Here is an 18,117-nt window from a genome sequence, read left to right as displayed (position 1 = left end):
ATATGCTGATTTAGATAACTTTTCAGTTCCTGTTCGTACCCCTGATCAGTCCAGACAAGTGGGTTTATACATCTGTTCCAGCAGATAGAGGCAGAGAACAAAACTTTGAGGCACTGCTACATAAGAGTGCAACCTGCAGTCCCTCGGTATTTCTCGGTCTCCAGCAGATGGTAGAGGTGCATAACTGCAGTCTGGAGGTGTGGTGTCCTTCTTCTTTTTTTTTTTTTTTAAGCAGGGAGGCTGCAGCAGCATTTCTCTGCAGGACTGAGGAGCCAGGTAAGCTTTTTGTTTTTTGTCTGCCGGGAGGCAGGCAGGAGGGAGCAGGCCAAATTGCCTGCCTGTATCGGGTTAGTACTGTAGTTCAGCACCCGGATAGCGATCACTGTGATTGCTGAGGCTCCGTTTATTTTTAGGCCTGACCACGTGTCCAGGCTTGATTGGCCCAACAGGCTGGCTCCCACGCAGAGCGACAGACTTTGGCGTGGCTGCAGCCTGAGGTGATCCGATGCCGCCTTGTTTTGCTGCGATTGTGTCGGGGGTGCTGGGACCTCGGAGCACCCCCCCCCCCCCCCCCCCCCGGGGACCAGTGACAAAGTGCAGGTAGCTGGGTCTGCGCCTGAGGCCCCGGGGGGGGGAGAGGGTCAGAGGAGCTGGTGGCCATTTTGACTGCACATGCCAAAGTGCAGGCTACCATTTTGGAGCCCCAGTATTCCCCTCCCATGCTTTTTACGGTGGGAAAGGACCCTGCTGCTGCCAGAGCTGGGGGGGGGGGGGGGGCTCAGGAAGGGAGTTGATCAGGACTCTTCCTCCTCAGACCCGGAGGTCTTTTTTTACACGGGCTTTATGCTTCTCCTTCAGAAGGCTTATTTAGCCCGGAAGGAGTTAGGGGCAAAGAGGCCTTTGCCTAGGAAGTCCCAGACTACCAAGAAGGCTAGAGGACCTGTGGAGTCAGGAGTCCTGCGGATGCTGGGTCTCGGGTGGGCCCCGGAGGAGGGCAGTTAATCAGATAGTATAGATGATCCTGACCAGCTCCAAGGGGATCCGGTGACACTGGACAAGGACCCTGAGAGTGCCCTTGGAGATCCGACACAGATCCTGGACAGAGACTCATTGGTGGGTTTGGAGGATCCCATGCAGGATATCGAAGCTCAGGACCTGGAGACGTTCCCGGTCGTGGAAGGTGATGACCCATGAGTGATTCGGCTGTTGCGCAGAGAGGAATTGGGTCCGTTGATTCCCCAGGTGCTGGAGGAGCTCTGCATCAGATGTCCAGGAAGACTCTGACAAAGGAATGAATCCGCTCCTGGAGGGATTGCAGGGGCCTCCTACCACTTTTCTATGGCCGAAGCAGGTGAAGTTGGTGGATCAGGAGTGGGAATCTCCTGAGGGAAGCCTGAACGTCGCGAGAGCTATGGGTAAATATTTTCCCCTGTTGGCACAAACCTTGGAGTTATGGAGAATTCCCACGGTGGATGCAGCCATTTCTGCGGTTACTAAGAAGACTACCATCCTGGTGATGGGAGCGGCGGCTCTCAAGGATCTCCAGGATAGGAAGCTGGAAATTCTGCTTAAGCGGCTTTGTGAAATCTCAGCTTTGGCCCTTCGAGCAACAGTGTACAGATGTCTGATGCAGAGAGCCTATTTGTTCTGGGTGCAGAAAGCACATGACAAGCATCCAGGAACGGCATCTGAGACGGCACAGGCGGCCCTTTAGAGGTAAGAGTGGCCTAGGCAGTTCTTTCCACTGCAAGCCCAGCTTCTTGAGGTCAGGAGATTTCGAGCAGGCAGTGCCTCTGCACAAGCTTTGCAGAAACAGTTCAGGTAGACAGCAGCCCTTTCAGAATCAGTGCAGATCCCCCAAGGGATGGTAGGTCCCAAGGGGGGAGCGGAAGTAAGGTTGTACAATGAAGGTTGGTGATCCACTCCTCTCAGGAGGCTATTGGAAGGAGGCTCTCTTTTATGAGGAGTGGACCAGAATAACACCAGACCAGTGGCTCCTGGAGGTGGTAAGAGACTGTTATGCCTTAGAATTTTCTCAGCCACTCAGGGATGGTTTTGTAGTCTCCTGCTGCATCTCCTGGAGCAAGCGGGAGATAGTGCGGGACATGCTACAGCAATTACAGCTTCTTCGCGCCATTGTTCCAGTGCCTCCATAGAGGAGTCAGGGCAGGTATTCGGTGTACTTCGTGGTCCCAAAGTAGGAAGGGACTTTTCGGCCCATTCTTGATCTGCTGAAGGTGAATGCTGCCCTCTGGGTGTCATGGTTTTGGATGGAGATGCTGCGCACAGAGATAGTGGCGGTACGCAAAGGGGAGTTTTTAGCGTCCCTGGATCTGTCAGGCCCACCTTCATATCCCTATTAGACTCTAACATCAGCTGTTTCTGAGATTCATGATTTTGGGAGAATGTTTCGAGCTTTCCCTTTGGGTTAGCAACGGCATTGTGCACATTTCACAAAAGTGATGGTAGTAGTGGCAGCAGCCCTCAGGAAGGAGGGCGTCCTGGTACACCCATACCTGGACGATTGGCTCATCTGAGCAAAGTCTGAGGTAGTGTGGTCGTTCAGTCCAGCAGATGCTCCAGCTTCTGGGGGAACTTGGCTAGGTGACGAACTTAGCAAAGAGTCATCTCAAGCCAACTCAATCCTTGGAGTATTTAAGGGCTTGCTTCACTAACCATCTGGGGAAGGTGTTCCTGACTACCGAGAGTCTTCAAGCTGCAGAGTCAGGTTCTTCGGTTGCAGAGCTTGGCGGTGCCCAAGCTCTGGGATTACCTGCAGGTTCTGGGGTCTATGGCTTCTATGCTGGATTTAGTGCCATGGGCTTTTGCAGGGGGGCTTTATCCCGCTGGAACCCGCTGTCGGAGGAGGCCAGGTCCAGTCTCTTGTGGTGGCTTTTGTGGCACAATATCGAGAAAGGAATGGATCTGGAAATGCCTGACTGGGTATTTGTAAGCATGGATGCCAGCCTCTCTAGATGGGGGCAGTTTGCCTGGGGAAATCGGCCCAGGGTCAGTGGTCGCCAGAGGAGGCGGCTTGGTCGATTAGAGGATGGATATAAATAAAGCTTAACCGGCATGGAGTGGCAGTTATTACCCTTGAGAGAAACATGGGGGTAATCTGCACGGAGCGGCAGTTACTACCTTGGGAAGCTTGCTGGGCAGACTAGATGGACCAATTTGGTCTTTTTCTGCCGTCATTACTATGTTACTATGGAAACCGGAGCAGTACACAAGGCCTCATTGGTATTTCTTCCGTTAATTCGGGGCAAATCATTACGAGTATTCATGGACAATGCGACGACAGTAGCGTACATCAATCGTCAGGGCAGTATGAAAAGTAATTTAGTGGCATTGGAAGCACAGGAGCTGTTCCTGTGGGCAGAGAAAGATCGGGAGAGACTAGCTGCTTCTCATGTGGCCAGACAGGACAACGTGCAAGCGGACTTCCTCAGCAGACAACATTTAGATCCGGGGGAGTGCCTCCTTCTGCTGGTAGGGATGTATAAACCCACTCGTCTGGACCAATCCGTGGTACTTCAGCAATGAAAATTAGCAGGTAAGAACCAATTTTCCTTTACTGCTCTGTTGCTTTTCAATATCAACCTTTCTGATTTGTTCATCCTTTTTTTTTTTTTTTCAGCTGATCAGCTGTCCTCAAGTGGTTGGGGAGAACTGCAGTAAGAATAATGGAAATAAGTTAATTTATTTATAGAGCATATGGTCCAAGAAAACAAACCGGCAACCGATCCAAGATGGTTGATGGCAACAAACACAAGTAGTTGAATTGGTATAAAAATGGACTTTATTGAATCTTGCCCGACTTTGGCAGAGTTTCACTCATCCGAGCTGCCTCAGGGGCTTGAGAGCCACTTGAATTGGCTCAGATTAGCGTGGATCTCTCATATCATACTTTAGAGAAGCATCAGCAAAAACTAACTATACGAACTGTTGAATCTGTTTTTATCAATGGAATCTCCTTTTTAACCAGCCACTTTTAACAACACCGCTGTAAGCGCAATAGCGATTCAGTGCTACTCGCTGCTCAACACTGAATGGTATAATGATCCATGCTAATCTGAGTCAATTCAAGTGGCTCTCAAGCCCCTGAGGTAGCTCGGATGAGCGAAACTCTGCCAGAGTCGGGCAAGATTCAATAAAGTCCATTTTTATACAGATTCAACTACTTGTGTTTATAGAGCATATGCCATCTTCTGGTGCATCTGTCCATGGGAGTTTTCTCTGTTAAGCACTCCTTGGGGCCGATGTAGTAAGATCCGTGCTGTAATTGGCGCTATTTTTCTGAGCGCTTTTTTTTTTTAGCTTGCAAAAATCCTCAGCCCCATGGAATGTAATAAAGGAAGGGTATGCAAATGAGTTGCACAGAAAATCTGCGCAAACCAAATACGTGTGCAAATATGTGTACTTAAAGCCCTATGTGGAAACCCGCACAGAAAACCTGCATTAATTATCAGCAGGTGGAGGCCCGCAATTGATTCTTGAAAGCTTTCCCTTTTCATAAGACAGTGAAAAAGTTAGTGACAGGATTAGTACTAAAGGTGGGTAGAGCAATGTTTAACCCCTTCATGATTTGACGCCTACACTGGGAGCTATAATGGCTGATGCTGGTGAATGCAGGGAAATGCAGCAGAGATTCTTGGCTGTTTAAAGTAGTAACATGTGCCACATGACCAGGCCCAGAATGACATCGCCACAGTCTTAGAGGATTTCTTAGTGTTGCGTCAGTTGGTTGCAGACGGCTGCGACTGCTCTGCCTCGCCTCTCTTCTACCCTTTTCCTCCTCCCTGGGAAAGATGGCTGCCTCCGGTGCTGATTGCTGAAACCCTCGGCGTCTGCGACACAGCATGGGCATCCCCGTCCGCCATGCTTCTTCCTGAGGCCTCCTAGGCGTACGCACACCGCCTACGCTTTTGAATACATCATGGCAGGAACCTCGGGGGTGTTCCCACTGCATGACGTCAGCACCTCTGGGTATTTAAACCTCCGCTCCAATTCAACAAGTTAGCAAGGACTTCGGTTTTGCTACTCTGACCGCTTCTAAGCCGCTCGCTTGGATTCCTCACTACCCTCTGGGGTATCTTGCTCCTCTGAAGCTCTGGGTACCCGCTCCTCGGGGAGCCTCTCGCTTCTATCTGTCCTTCGGGGTTCAACTACCTAACCTTGGACACCTGCTCCTCAGGGGTCCTGTTTGCTTTCTTCCAGGATCCCTCTGTGCTCCTATGTACTCGCTCCTCGAGGGCCTATCCTGCTCAGGTATCCTGCACCTCTGACCCCGGGTCTTTCTCTCCATTCTACTACCAAGGAAGTTACCAGCACTGCCACTCGAGTATCGCTACGCTCCAGCTCTCCTTATTCCACCCTTCAGGTTCGACTTATCCTGCACTGCGAAACACTACCCAACCTTGCTACATCCTGGTGAGACCATCATCTATAGAGACTGAGCTTACTGTGATATCACTGGCCTACAGTACTATCCCTTCCTTGAAGCAAGATTCAACTTACATCAGTACAATAAAGCTTTCCTTTCCTCAGTGTCTGCTTTCTAGAGTCTAGCCTATCATTGTGGTTCCCCACAGGGCCTCTCCCCATGGGAGGAGTCATCGCCACTTCGACCAAGAATCCACAATATGCCACAAACCCAACACTTAGAATAATAGCCCTGGAGCTCAGTCTATAGGTACGCACAGTCAGTCTCCGGTGTTCCTAGCAGCGTTGTCCTCGGGGGAATATCCACTGCCTGCGTGCCTTCTGTGAGCAGCTTGAGTCAGGACAACCTGCTCCTCTTCCTGCCTTTTCACATTCTGTTCCCTCTCCGACCTCTCTTCTGCCATGCTATAAGACTTCTGCCATTATTCACTATCAGATGGTTCCTTTAACCTTATTCCTGTCCTGTTCCAGGTGCTAAACAAGTTCTTTAAAAAACACAAAACAAAAAAAACCCACACTAAGTTTTCCCTGCTAGGGTGGCTCCCTGCATTGCCTCATTTACATATACTCACACTAAACCTGCTGCTGGTTTTTGAGCAAGTTTTCAGGCACATGTTTTTTTCACACTAAACATGTTATTAAATACAGGCGTAAGATTAGCATGCAAAACACTGTGGTAGGTTTACCGTGGCTTATTACATCAGCCCTCTTGTCTCCTTTTATCCTTGAATTTACTGCACTTGCCTTAATTTTGTTTTTCTTGGATCCTTTATCTGCATTGTGTGAAGTTGGGCTGGAAAATTGCACATTTTGCTGGTAACTAGTGCATTGGAATGTGGGCAGGATTTATCAGATCCCGACTGCTGATCATAGTAGGAATCCATGAAATCATTGTAAATGTACCCAGTTATATTGGACTTTCTCTCCTCCTCAAGGGATTGCCAGTAGGTTGGCTTTTCAAGATCTTCCTAACTAATATGCATGCAAGAGATTTGTAATCACCTGTCTCCACTGAATGCAAATCTCATGCATATTAAGGCTAACCTGAAAACCCGATCTCTCGGCAGCCTTCAAGGGCTTTGAGTCAATATCACTGCACTAAGTGGTCATTCTGAAAACCCACTCCTCCCAGACTCCTCATATGTCATAATTTTTTTAATTAAATATATCCAGATCATAAATGGGGTTTTCCTATGATAAGAAAAACCTGCATGTTTTCTTATCTGTAATGAACCTGTTTGTATGTCCCTGAGATTTTGTTCTTTATCAACTTCAGTATTTGTCTAGTCAAGTGGTTATATTAGGGGGTGGGAACAATTTCGTGTTTTCCAAATATATGTACTCCATAAATGATCTTTTTGGCACACTATTTTTCTGTTTGGGGGAAAAATGTATCGCTAACTTTTTTTTTTTTTTTTTCCCCTCCCAGCTCAGGTAAAGCTCAGCAGCTTATTTTAATAACTCAAGGCTTTCTCAGCCTTGCTTATCGGCTTGTGCAGTGTCCAGTACCTCTCTTGAGGTGGTTATTTCAGGTGAGGCTTGGATTTATTGCTATTTACTGGTATATATTTTGTTTCTTTTTTAGGAGTAGGCTTTCTTTAGGAGTCTGCTTTACAAACAAAATCACTGGATCAGTATTCAGCTTTAGCTGCTCTCTTGAACACTTTAGTTGGAAGTTGAATGTGTGATTTTGAAATATTGTAAATGGGGGGGCGGGGGGTAGAAAATGTTTACAAATTCTGGACACCAGCCAGAGTGGAATTCTTTTTTTTTTTTTTTTTTTTTTTTTAATGTAGCTGTCTTTTTGGGTTTGGGCTTTTTATTTGGCTTTTTTTTTTTTTGTGGGGGGGGGGGTTCTTTGTCTTAACCCTACACACTTTTTCCTTTTTTTCTACACCTTCTTGCCCCCTTATTTCCCCCTCTGCTTTCCTCTTCCCCTCTACTCCTGTATGCAGGGAGCTGAGTTGGCTGGGCTAGCACCTGGGAATTTTCCAGTCCTAGTTCATAGGTAGACTGAGCATCGGAGGCACCTTCTGACTGTTCTGAGCTTGTGGCATAATGAGAGCCAATAGAGCTCCCGGCTGATCTGCACAAAGTGAAAGTGAACATCTGGCTCCTCTCAGAACCAAACATTTTAAATTCTGTGCATTTAACACATGACTAGGTTTTGAGGGGGGTGTTTTGGGCAGAGGTTTTTCATTTGTTTTTGTGTGGGTGGGGATGTGTGTGTGTTAGCATAGCCTGACTCCCCCCATCCCCTCTGCAGCTTTGAACCTGCTGTCCCAGTGCATGCAATAGTTTTTTCAAATCTGTAGATTTATTTTTCCCATAAATGTCTGTGACTGTGGACAGGTTATGTATTGGCTTTCAGATATGTGAATGTTTCTCTTTTTTTTTTTTTTCCCCCTTCACCAGATGGTGTCTGTTCAGTTGGACAACATTGTTTCAGCACAGATTCTAAAAACGTTGCTTGACCTTACTGTTAGCAGTTGTGAGTATCCAAACAAGTAAGACTGGAGGTTGACATGTTAAATGGTTGATAATTTGTTTGCTCCTATATGAACAGAAAAATGCATTTAGGTCTTCAAAATACATTCTTTTGTTCTTATTCCTAAGTCTTTTTTTTTTTCTGGTAATATCTTATTGCAGTTTCAAGCTGCAAGTCCTATTAACTAACAGATCGATACTCTAAGGCCGCGGTAGAAACAGTGCGGCAGTGTCAGGCGCACCCTCGCTCCCCGCACGCACAGTTCTCTTCACTTAGCGCTCGATACTCTCTTCTAATTGCATGCAAATGCATGCCGCGGCTGCGAAGCCTTAGGCAAGCGTTAGGCCCGCACAACCCATTTTACTGTATAGAGCGCCTATACAGTATCCTGGGTTCGCGGGCCTAACGCTTCACAGCCACGCTGGTATCTGTCATTTCAAATGACATTTGAAATGACAGGTAGCAGGAAGTGGACAGTTATGTTCCCCGATGCTCGGCAAACTTTCCCCCAGCCCCCGCTTACCTGCCCTGGCCCCGTCCGGTCTCCGGTGCAGCCCCAGTCCTGTCCCCTCCTCCTGAAGCAAAAAAAACCGAAAAAGTAGCAAGGCTCGGGCCTGCTACGGTAGTCCCTTCTCCCTTCTCTCCTCCCGATTTCGGCGCTCAAGGCGGCCGGGTGGGCGTGCATTCATCCAGGCAGAGGGAGCCGGAGGCCGCTTTCGCCGCCGGCTCCCTCTGCCTGGATGAATGCACGCCCACCCGGCCGCAGCCTGGATTGAACACGCGCCCGCCGGCTCCCACCGCCGCCTCCAACGCGTGCCCACCCGCTCGCCGGCTCCTGCCGCCGCCTGGATGAACGGGCGCCCATCCGCCCGCTGGCTCCCGCCGCCACCTCGATGACCGCACGCCTGGGGGATTTGGAAAGTGACAGGTATTTATACATATATATAAACAACTTACGCTGCAATGTTTTTCACTCTTTACTCCCTTTGGTTTTACCCCCATTTTTTACACTTTATTCCCATTTTAATTTTCGAACACCACACTAACACCAAGTAGAGGGTAGGCGGTAAACTAACAGGTTAAGGACGCGGCAAAATAGTGGGTTACAAAGGAGATAATCTGAGCGCGCGTCACAGTATCCAAGGGGAATAGCTAATTCCTTCATTATACAGCTAATTCGTTCATTTACATATCATATACATGCTGCGTGCGGAAAGGGTTATGCGTCTGTTTTAAGAAGCGCTAAGGACGCGTGAAACTGGAGACTGTATCGCTGGATCGCCTTACGCGTCCGAATTGTGCGCTCCCAGCACGTTAGACGGGAAATCTTCAACCGCACGTTACAGTATCGACCTGTAAGTGAACAACCTAAGACCATTTGTTGGAAAAGAGAAATTCATTTTTGCTGTTATTAATGGATCTAGTTAGTCTTTTATATGTATGGGGAAAGGGGTGTTAAATCTCCTTCCCCATGTCTAATTTTAATTCTTGATGTACTGTTTTACCTGTATTATGACCCCTGCCTGTACCTCTGAGAATTTAGTGTAAATACACCCTCCTAATTGCCTTATATGCTTAATGGTAGGAGAGTAGGTCAATGATGGAAACATGGCTGTCTAGGAAATTAGAATACTATTAACAAACTTGTCCACAGGGCTATAGGTTTTTGGGCCAGGTCAGAGAAAGGGGTGTGGGGGGGGGGATAGGATGTATGTTTAAGGAAAATGTAGTAGTTACTCAAGATTGCCATAGTAAGTGTGGCTGGGTTTTCTGGAGCCAGTATTTAATTGCACTTTTATATTCTCCAGCTTTGTGTTCGGGTTTGGGAGGAGAGGAAAAAGGTAAACAGTGGTGTGCCTCAGGGATCTGTACTTGGACCAATGCTTTTTAATATATTTATAACTGATCTGGAAAGAGGTACAATGAGTGAGGTGATCAAATTTTCAGATGACACTAAATTATTCAGATCACTTAAATCACAAGTAGATTGTGATAAATTACAGGAGGATTTTGCGAGATTGGAAGACTGCACGTCCATATGGTAGATGAAATATAATGGACAAGTGCAAGGTAATGCATGTAGGGGAAAAAATAACCCATGCTGTAATTACATGATGTTAGTTTCCATATTAGGAGTTCCCTGTACGTACCAGGATCAGTCCAGGACACCTGGGTTGTGACTCCGCACCAGTAGATGGAGACAGAGCAAGATCTGTCGGACTTGGCTACATATAGCGACGTGTCTCACACAGCCCCTCAGTCTTACTCTGTCTCCAGTAGGTGGTGCAGGTGCAGTCACAGCCTCTGAGTGCCCTGAGGACTGATAGTTAGTTAGTCAGGGTTGATTATTGGTTTATTGGTTTTGGTTTAAAAAAAAAAAAAAAAAAAATTATTATAATTTAAGGTGAGAGTAGGCAAAAGAAGCTGTCCGTCCTGCCTCCCAGGGGGGTTGGAAGGTTCTGAGGGGACCCATCCCCCCCTGGTTGAGGCCGCTGCTGAGGGTCGAGGACCCGGTCTACCAAAGGCAGCAGCGTCGGGGGTGACACCGGGGAGCCCGGTTCACTCACCCCCAACAGAAGCAGGAGCCCCAGGACCGTGGACAGTGGCAGGTTTGATTTAAAAAAAAAAAAAAAAAAAAAAAAAGTTAGCTTTTGAGTTCAGTTTTTTTCTTGTGCCGGTTCTCCGTTTCTTTGCTGGTGGTAGGGGAGTCCTTTGGGCTGTTAGAATTTAATTTAATTTAATTTTTGCCTTTGCCCGTCTGTTCCGCCGCGACCGCGAGGATGCCGAGGGGAACGGTTTGCCGTGTTTGCGGCTCGGCGCGCGCGCGGCTTTCTCGAGAGGGGATTTGCTCCGCCTGCGTCCTGGGCGGGGAGGGACCGTCCGGGACAGGCAGGGGGTGCCGATCCCGGTCGGCACGATCGCCGTCACGCGATCTCGCCGCTCCTGTCATGCCGGCTGACCCCTTCCACTCAGCGTGAGAGCGGCGGCCATTTTGGGGTCAGCCCGCGAAATCACGCGGGAACCTGCAGGGGATACCGGCATGCCTCCTGCGTTGTCGCCTCAACAAAGGCCTTTGGGGGGGGGGGGTTGCCCCGGGGGGGCTGAGTCCCCGGTGGAGGCTAGCGAGGAAGTGGACTCCTCAGATTCGGGGTCGTCGTTTTCGGCCGATTTTGCGCTCCTACTGCGCAAGGTTTTAAAATACAAGGGCCACAGGCGCAAGGAAAAGCATGGCCACACTAAAAGGGATGGTCCACGGAAGAAGAAATCCCGGGATGGGATCTTCTCTCTCTTTCTCTTTCTCTTTCTCTCTCTTTTTCTCTTTCTCTCTCTTTCTTTCTCTTTCTCTTTCTCTTTCTCTTTTTCTCTTTCTCTTTCTCTCTGTATTAGCGCCTATACAGTAAAATGGATTGCGCGGGCCTAACGCTTCGCAGATGCGGCATGCATTTGCATGCAATTTGAAGAGAGTATCGAGCGGTAGGTGAAGAGAACTGCGTGCGGGGAACGAGGGTGCGCCTGGCACTGCCGCACTCTTTCTAACGCGGCATAACTGTATCTACCTGAAAGTTTTTCTGGTCCACTTTAATGCCCTATATAGCTTTCCACATCATAATTGATGAGCAGGATGCAAATTTGTTACATAAGCTGGCTCCCACCCACCCCCACCCCCGAGAGTAGACTTCTGGCAGTAGATGGAACAGATGAGAAAAATGCACATTCTCTGAACAGTGGCGGTCACTTTTGCCTCCTTCCTATCTCTCTGCATTAGAGTAGCAGGAGCCCAGCTCTGCCAGCACAACATGAAATGACTGGTGCTTTGCAATTTTGAAAGTTTTGCACCTGCATTACCTATTGATCAGTGGAGGAAGTAGATATGTGACTTTAAAAACAAAAATAAGTTCACACTAAATCACAGCAGTTTCAAGTTTCTTGTTTAGCTAGACCTGCTAAGCAAAATGTGTAACTCCCTGCTGACTAGGAGGAGTGACTGCAGGTGGGTGGATGTATCCTGTTACAGACTGCAGAGAATCCTTTCTTCTCCTTCCCTACTCTCTCCTTGCAGTGTAAAGAAATGGCCTGAAGGAGGGAGGGAAAGTAATTTATTTTAGCCCCAGGTCTTGTTTTCAGTGGCCTGCACCAAGGCCAGATGAAGGATGAATTAGCAGCAGCTTCTATATACAGTTACTACTTCTATGAGAGTCACTGGTGTATATGCTACTGGCAACACTAATCTGCTCAGAATGCCAGGGTTGTAAAACACTCCCAAACATTGGCATCCTGCTTGCATCATTTATATTGTTAGTTGTACCATGTGTGTTGATGATAGTCACCGTATAAATCTGTTTACGTGTATTTATATATTTTCAGTTTCCTCATGTGAGTCTCAGTTTAGACCATGGATTCCATCCCTATCGGATATAGCAGCTGTGTTTGTCAACATGGGAGTCAATTTCAAATCTTTATTTCCCCTCCAGCATCTTCAGCCAGATTTTAACAAAGAAGATATTATGTAAGTGTTATGATTTGCTTAAGTTAGTATATTAGAAAATGGGTTTGCCAACTCATGAATATTTGTCCCTTTAGGATAGACTGCCAGATTTTTACTCAATCTAATTTTTAGGGACACATTTTACTGTTGCCATTTTGTGCACACCGTAACTTTATGCTACATTAACCCTTTCCTTTTCGTTCAGCTAGATCAGCATAGATGCATAGGTTATGCTAATCTACTAGCAGGTGAAGTCAGAAAAACTAAATTGGGAACAACTATTTAGGGAAATATAAGCTGGTAGGAATTCAGTATTTCTCAGTCTAGTAGGTGGTAGGCATGGATCTGTCTGAGGAAAGCTGATGGGAGAAATTTAGTTCCTGGAGGGTTAGACCTCAGTCTATCCTCTGGTATAGTGGGGGCCATGTGCTTTTGGCTACAGGGGGGAAAGATGGCAAGAGGGTCCGGTTCCCTCTTCCACTTGGTCACCTAGGAGGGGAGCTGCTGTGGGGGTAGAAGTACCTCTGTTTGGCAAGCAGAGCTATCTGGAGGCCAATCAATAGTTTAAAAAAAAAAAAAAAAAAGGCAAACTGAGGAGATCCAGTGAAGAATTTCAACAGGAGGCCTTCATTTTTTTTTTCACTTGTCATTTGAGGCTAGGGTGGGAATGGAAGAACATCTTGTGCCACAATTGGCAAGGCTTGGGGATCTGTAACCATGCAAACAGGAACATTTTGGGCCTGGAACATGCCAGCTCAAGTAGAGTATGAGAGGTGCTGGGGGATCCACAGGGTCTACCTTTTTGACATGTGTGAACTAGTTCAATGTGGGGGAGAACCCTGGAATTAAAGACCCAGGGTGCTTTTGGACACACTTCAGCAATGGGTTCTGATTTGGGTTTCTCAAAGGGGAGATGACTTGCCCTCTGAATAGCTACAGCCAGTTCTGACTGAGCTAGAGGTCACTGCACCTCCTAGGCTAGGGGAGCTGCAGTATGAGTTGTGGGGTATTGAAGGGCCAGGGCAAGGAAGAAAGGTTTCTTCTATACAGAGCCCACCTTCGCTTTTTCCCACAAAATTGGCATTGTTTTGTCATCTGGCTTTTTGCTTGAAGTAGAAATCTCATTTGGGAGTTATGAGCTGTGATGGCTTTTAGGGCTTATCTCCTCCCTAGTGCCTCAACCCAGGCTAAGAGGCCCAGATGGAAGGCAGGTTTTGATCTGGCAAAAAGGTCCATAATCTCTGACTCAGGTCCTTGAGGCTAAGTTTCAAGGTTGAGAGACCAATATAATGAGCTGGGGGGAGGAAATTTGGAGTGTGATGAATTTCTTAAAGAAGAGGGGAGATGTTAGGTCCTCCATTTCTAAAGAGATTACTGACTTCTATGATCATAAAGATGCTCGCAGCCTGGGGCACATCTGAAGAGTAGGGATCGTATGTCAAAGAAGCAGGGGGTCCTATCCTACAAGGATGATGCAGACCTGTAAGCTTTTATTTTATTTACTTATATTCCACCTCTCAGACACTTCAAAGCGGATTATGTTCAGGTAGTGTAGGTATTTCCCTGTCCCCAGAAGGCCCACTATCTTTGTACTTGAGGTAATGGGTGGTGAAGTAACTTGCCTATGGTCACAAGGAGCAGCAGTGGGATTTGAACCCACTATATTGGACAATTAGGGACCTTATCTCTGGGAAAGAGAAAGTAAAGGTCCTAAAAATAGAGGCTCTGGGGGTCTTTTTAGAAAACCGCATTCCCAGTGGAAGGTAGGTCAGAACTGAAGGATTCTCAGAATAGAAGATTTGGGATAGTCTTGGCCCTGGCACTGCAGGCGTTGACCCCTAGTGGTTATATATCCAGAACCTGTTTGTGCTAGGTCCAGCAAACTTCAGTGGGGGTCCTGGAAGAGAATGATCAGATTGACAGTTTTTCACCTGGAGGCAGGAGTCACATTTGTGGCAGATGCTTATGACTCCCTTAGGACTTCAATGAGGTGTATGGCATCAACATTTTCTGCTCTGTATCTTGTGGCTGTGCAGTTGGTCAGTGGTTATGCCTTCCAAGGAGCAACTGAACAAACTTCCCTTCCTGGGGAATTGTCTATTAGGCAAAAATGCAGAAGCTGATAAAGGATCTGGGCAAGATGAAGTCCCCGGGGGGACTGCAGGCCAATAAAGTCTAGGTTTGAGGAAGCCATACATTACTGCTTCAGAAAAATCTTCATTGCAGCATAATCATTTTCACAACAAATTCCAACTTTTTTCAGGAGGGCAAGAAAGGGACCAGGGATGTGGAGGCACTGGAGCTTCCAGGACTTCACAATGAAGAGTGGAGGGTCTGCTCCCCAGTGAAAACAATAGATGGACAGCTGTCTGAATTCTTGGGCTTGGATGTGGATTACCTCATATCAATGGACCTTGAGGGTTATAAGATGGTTAAGTGGTAGAATTTGTCTCTACACATTGCCAGTACCTTCATGACTTCTTACTGTCATTTGCTATCAAAGAATGGCAGTAAAGTCCTGCTTTGGACTAGTTACTGCCGCTGGCAGAGGAGAGGTGCTGAAGGAAAGAGGGATGTACTTTGTAGTTTGTTTAAAATATTTTCTTAATTTCATTTTCTACAGTTCTAGGTGGTTTACAATAACATTCACAGTAAAATTGAAATACATAACAGATTTTAGTTCTCAAGAAGGAGCTAGTTCTAAGTCGGGTCAACAGGTTTCTCTAGGTTCTCCATTTCAAATTGAAACTCTATGCGTGGTCAAAGAGGCAGTAAGATGAGGAGTTTCTCACATTTTTGGACCTGTCTTTACATTCCCATTAGGACAGATCATCAGAGGTTTCTCAAGTTTTGGGCACTAACCTTTTAATTGGTCATGGTGCCACAAACCACCTTCAAGGTAATGGTGGTAGTGGTGGCAGCACTTTGAAAGGAAGGTATTCTTGTTCACCCTTCTCGATGATTGGCTGAGCCGGGTGAAGTCTGAAGAGGAAAGCTGGACGTAGATGCTGTTTGTAGTTCATTTCCTTCAGGAACTTGGCTGGATGATCATTTTTGCCAAAAGCAAGCAGATAACCCTCTCCCTGGAGTACTTGGGAACCCTCTTCAGTACAGAGGGAAAAGATTTATATGACAAAGGAAAGAATGGTCATTCTCTGCACTCTGGTTAGGGGACTGTTGAGGATGCAGATTCTCCCGGGGTCTGGGATTGTTTGCAAGTTCTGGGTCTCATGACAGCAGTGCTGGGCCTGGTCCAAGGGGATTTGGGTTCACATACAGTTGCTACAGAGGTCTAGCCTTTTATTTAAAGGCTTTTATATACTGAAGATCATGTACTAGTACATATCGCTTCGGTTTACAGAGAACCAACAACTGGAAATTACAGCAAACAAAAATGAGTGAATACATTGAACATGGGATACATAATAAGGATTAAAGAGAACCTAGAGAAAGTAAAAACATCCAAACATAAGAACGATACTATGGTATTAGGTAATAAAGACTTTAAGTAAAGGCTCTTGTGAAGAGCCAAGTCTTCAGTTTTTTCTTGAACGTCCGCAGGCAGGGTTCTAGGCGAAGCTTCGGGGGAAAATTATTCCATTGCATGGGACCAGCTATCGAGAAGGCTCGTTTCTTAAGTGCCGACTTAGCAGGGGGTACATAAAGGGTACCTAGGTTCATTGTTCTAATTGGTCTGGAAGCTGAGTGATGTCGAAGAGGGCAAGTTAATTTGAGTGAGGTTTGGAAGTGAATAGTTTTGTGGATCATAGTTAACACTTTATACAGAATTCTAAATTTAATGGGGAGCCAATGTAAGTTCTTAAGAATGGGAGTGATGTGTTCTCCTCTGCTGGTATTGGTTAAGATCCTGGCTGCAGAATTCTGAAGCATTTGAAGTGGTTTGATAGTGATAGCTGGAAGGCAGACTAGGAGGGAGTTGCAGTAATCTATTTTTGAGAATAAAGTAGCTTGGAGAACCGTTCGGAAGTTCTGAAGATGGAGAGGCTTCAAATTTTTTAAAATAAGCAATTTATGAAAACATTCCTTTGTGTTATTGACAAATAGACCTACTACACCCTCTCAAATTACACTCTTCAGCTAGACCTCTGAGAGATGCCTATAAGGGATCCCTTCATGTTCCCCCAATCAAATTGGTACAAAGATTATCTATCAGGGACCGGGCCTTTTCAACAGCAGGCCCCACTATTTGGAATACACTACCCCCAGACCTCCGACAGGAAACCTGCCTCATAAATTTTAAAAAGAAACTGAAGACTTGGCTTTTCGGTAGAGCCTTTCCTGTCTCCTAGACTATATCCTACTAAGATATTTTTCAATCAGCTGTACTTCAATAACTAGCAAAATGTCATATAATCATGTTATAATGCTAGAGTTATTCTCCTGAGGTTGGCTTCAAGCCCCTTCTCTCTGTTATATCTCTCTACTTTGATTATCTGTCTCTTCATTTCCAATTCCTAGTTACTCACCCTTGTTATAATGTAACTTTTTACCTTCTGCTCACAATCTGTCTCCTCTTTTGAGGTTTGACTAGTTACTGTTAATGTACTATCGTTCTATGTAAACCGAGTTGATTTGATCTGTATCAAGAAAATCGGTATATAAAATCCCCTAAATAAATCTTTTTAAATTCAGCCGGTTGCCAATAGTTACTCCGAGGTCTCTTACATGTGGTGTGGAGGTCATTTGGGGTGAGGGGAGGTTGTGGATCACCTGAGCGTAATTGTTGTCCTCTTGAGTGATGAGCAGAAGTTCTGTTTTTGAAGTGTTGAGTACTAAATTAAGGCTGGTGAGGAGGGTGTTTATAGACTGTAGGCAGCTATTCCATAAGTTGAGTGTTTTAGCAATTGATTCTTTGACTGGTATCAGGATCTGGACATCGTCCGCGTAAATGAAATGAGTTTAAGTGATGAAATACGTAGTCCCAGGACTGAGGTGAGGTTGCCAATACAGGTTGAAGCCATGGACAGCCTGATCCAGTGGCTAAAAATGCAAAACCTCAAAAGGGTTGATCTAGAATGTTCCCACTTGGATGCCAGTGTCATTGGATACTAGTCTGTGAGTGGGGACCCCACTGCTGGAGCAGGATGGCACAGGATCTTGACTGATTTCAGAGGCGAGGTGGCCAGTGAACCCTCTTTTCCCTATATGTACCTGGATCAGTCCAGACTCCTGGGTTTTGCCTCCCCACCAGCAGATGGAGACAGAGGAAGTTGTGACAGGCTCTGCCATATATACCCAGGTGCCACCCACAGTCTGCCAGTATTACTCTCTCCAGCAGATGGTAGGGTGGCCAAACGCAGTCTGAATAGTTTACTTAGTAGATAGATTTTTTCCTGTTTTTGGTTGTTAAAAGTTGTAAAGCTTTTAATTTAAAAAAAAAAAAAAAGTGGTGTTGAGACAGGTTAGTCAGGATTTTCTTGTGATTCTGAGGATTACTGGTGTGAGAGCTTCAGCCTCCCAGGGGGTCGGCAAGCCCTGAGGAGACTATCCCCCCTGGTGTGAGGCGGCAGGGGCTGAGAGCCTTCCTTTTGCCTAGTGCAGCAGACGCTGGAGTGATACCGGGGAGCCCAGATCACTCACCCCAGCACCACCGGCCAAGGATCAACTCGTCAGACCGGAAAGTTTAAAAAAAATTTTTTTACTTAATTTCCTCTCCTTTCTGTCTTTGCTGCGGCTG

The 18,117-nt window shown here is 46.6% G+C and overlaps 1 protein-coding gene across 5 annotated transcripts in view; it reads left to right on the top strand.

The window, feature by feature from the left end:
• SLF2 (SMC5-SMC6 complex localization factor 2) overlaps positions 1–18,117 on the top strand; it is a 226,523-nt gene that overhangs the window by 96,993 nt on the left and 111,413 nt on the right. For all 5 annotated transcript variants that reach the window (XM_029610261.1, XM_029610260.1, XM_029610262.1 and 2 more), the window contains exons 9-11: positions 6,875–6,977; positions 7,861–7,936; positions 12,299–12,440. In XM_029610261.1, the coding sequence (XP_029466121.1) occupies positions 6,875–6,977; positions 7,861–7,936; positions 12,299–12,440 (321 nt within the window). The remainder of the gene's footprint in view (positions 1–6,874; positions 6,978–7,860; positions 7,937–12,298; positions 12,441–18,117) is intronic.

The sequence above is a fragment of the Rhinatrema bivittatum genome, chromosome 7, assembly GCF_901001135.1.
Source record: "Rhinatrema bivittatum chromosome 7, aRhiBiv1.1, whole genome shotgun sequence".
NCBI lineage: Eukaryota > Metazoa > Chordata > Amphibia > Gymnophiona > Rhinatrematidae > Rhinatrema > Rhinatrema bivittatum.
The sequence above is the reverse complement of the archived record's forward strand: the minus strand, read 5'-3'. Positions and strand labels throughout refer to the sequence as shown.